The 1,258-nt window shown below is 99.4% G+C and overlaps 1 protein-coding gene across 1 annotated transcript; it reads right to left on the reverse strand.

Annotated features, from left to right (window-relative positions):
* Positions 1 to 514: 514 nt before the first annotated feature.
* On the reverse strand, positions 515 to 1,029 carry LOC144961717 (uncharacterized; the record flags this gene model as incomplete). Its single annotated transcript, XM_078894812.1, has 2 exons — positions 515 to 648; positions 859 to 1,029. Coding segments are annotated over 2 exons (305 nt in total), but the record flags the coding sequence as incomplete, so codon positions are not given.
* Positions 1,030 to 1,258: the final 229 nt, after the last annotated feature.

A 1,258-nucleotide genomic window follows, 5' to 3' on the forward strand; every position in this document is an offset into this window, starting at 1 on the left:
GGGGGGCGGGGGGCCGGGGGGGGGCGGGGGGGGGGGGGGGGGGGGGCGGGGGGGGGGGGCGGGGGGGGGGGGGGGGGGGGGCGGGCGGGGGGGGGGGGGGCGGGGGGGGGGGGGGGGGGGGGGGGGGGGCGGGGGGGGCGGGGGGGGGCGGGGGGGGGGGGGCGGGGCGGGGGGGGGGGGGGGGGGCGGGGGGGCGGGCGGCGGGGCGGGGGGGGGGGCGGGGGGGGGGGCGTGGGGCGGGGGCGGGGGGGGGCGCGGGGGCGGGGGGGGCGGGGGGGGCGGGGGGGGGGGGGCGGGCGGGGGGGGGGGGGGCGGGGGGGGGGCGGGGGCGGGGGGGGGGCGGGGGGCGGGGGCGGGCGGGGGCGGGGGGGGTGCGGGGGGGGGCGGGGGGGCGGGGGGGGGGGGGGGCGGGGCGGGCGGGGGGGGGGGGGGGGGGGGGCGGGGGGGGGGGGGGGGGGGGGGGGGGGCGGGGGGGGGGGGGGGGGGGCGCGGGGGGGGCGCGGCGGGGGGGGGCCCCCCCCCCCCCCCCCCCCCCCCCCCCCCCCCCCCCCCCCCCCCCCCCCCCCCCCCCCCCCCCCCCCCCCCCCCCCCCCCCCCCCCCCCCCCCCCCCCCCCCCCCCCCCCCCCCCCCCCCCCCCCCCCCCCCCCCCCCCCCCCCCCCCCCCCCCCCCCCCCCCCCCCCCCCCCCCCCCCCCCCCCCCCCCCCCCCCCCCCCCCCCCCCCCCCCCCCCCCCCCCCCCCCCCCCCCCCCCCCCCCCCCCCCCCCCCCCCCCCCCCCCCCCCCCCCCCCCCCCCCCCCCCCCCCCCCCCCCCCCCCCCCCCCCCCCCCCCCCCCCCCCCCCCCCCCCCCCCCCCCCCCCCCCCCCCCCCCCCCCCCCCCCCCCCCCCCCCCCCCCCCCCCCCCCCCCCCCCCCCCCCCCCCCCCCCCCCCCCCCCCCCCCCCCCCCCCCCCCCCCCCCCCCCCCCCCCCCCCCCCCCCCCCCCCCCCCCCCCCCCCCCGCCCCGCCCCCCCCCCCCCGGCTCCCCCGCGCGCCGCGCCCCCGCCGCCGACCCCGCCCCGCGCCACCGCGCGCCGCCGCCCGCCGCCGCCGCCGGGGCGGGGCGCGCGGCGCGGCGCGCGCGCGGGCGGCCCGCCGGCGGTCCGCGCCGCGGGCGGGCGCGGCCCCCGGGGCGGCGCCGCGCCGCGCGGGGCCCGCCCGGCCCCGCCGGGCGCGCGGCGGCGTGCCGGGCCCGCGGCGCGGGCGGCGCGGCGCGGCGG

Source organism: Berghia stephanieae, unplaced genomic scaffold, assembly GCF_034508935.2.
Source record: "Berghia stephanieae isolate SIO BIC M18660-M18661 unplaced genomic scaffold, UCSD_Bste_1.3 scaffold3729, whole genome shotgun sequence".
Lineage (NCBI taxonomy): Eukaryota > Metazoa > Mollusca > Gastropoda > Nudibranchia > Aeolidiidae > Berghia > Berghia stephanieae.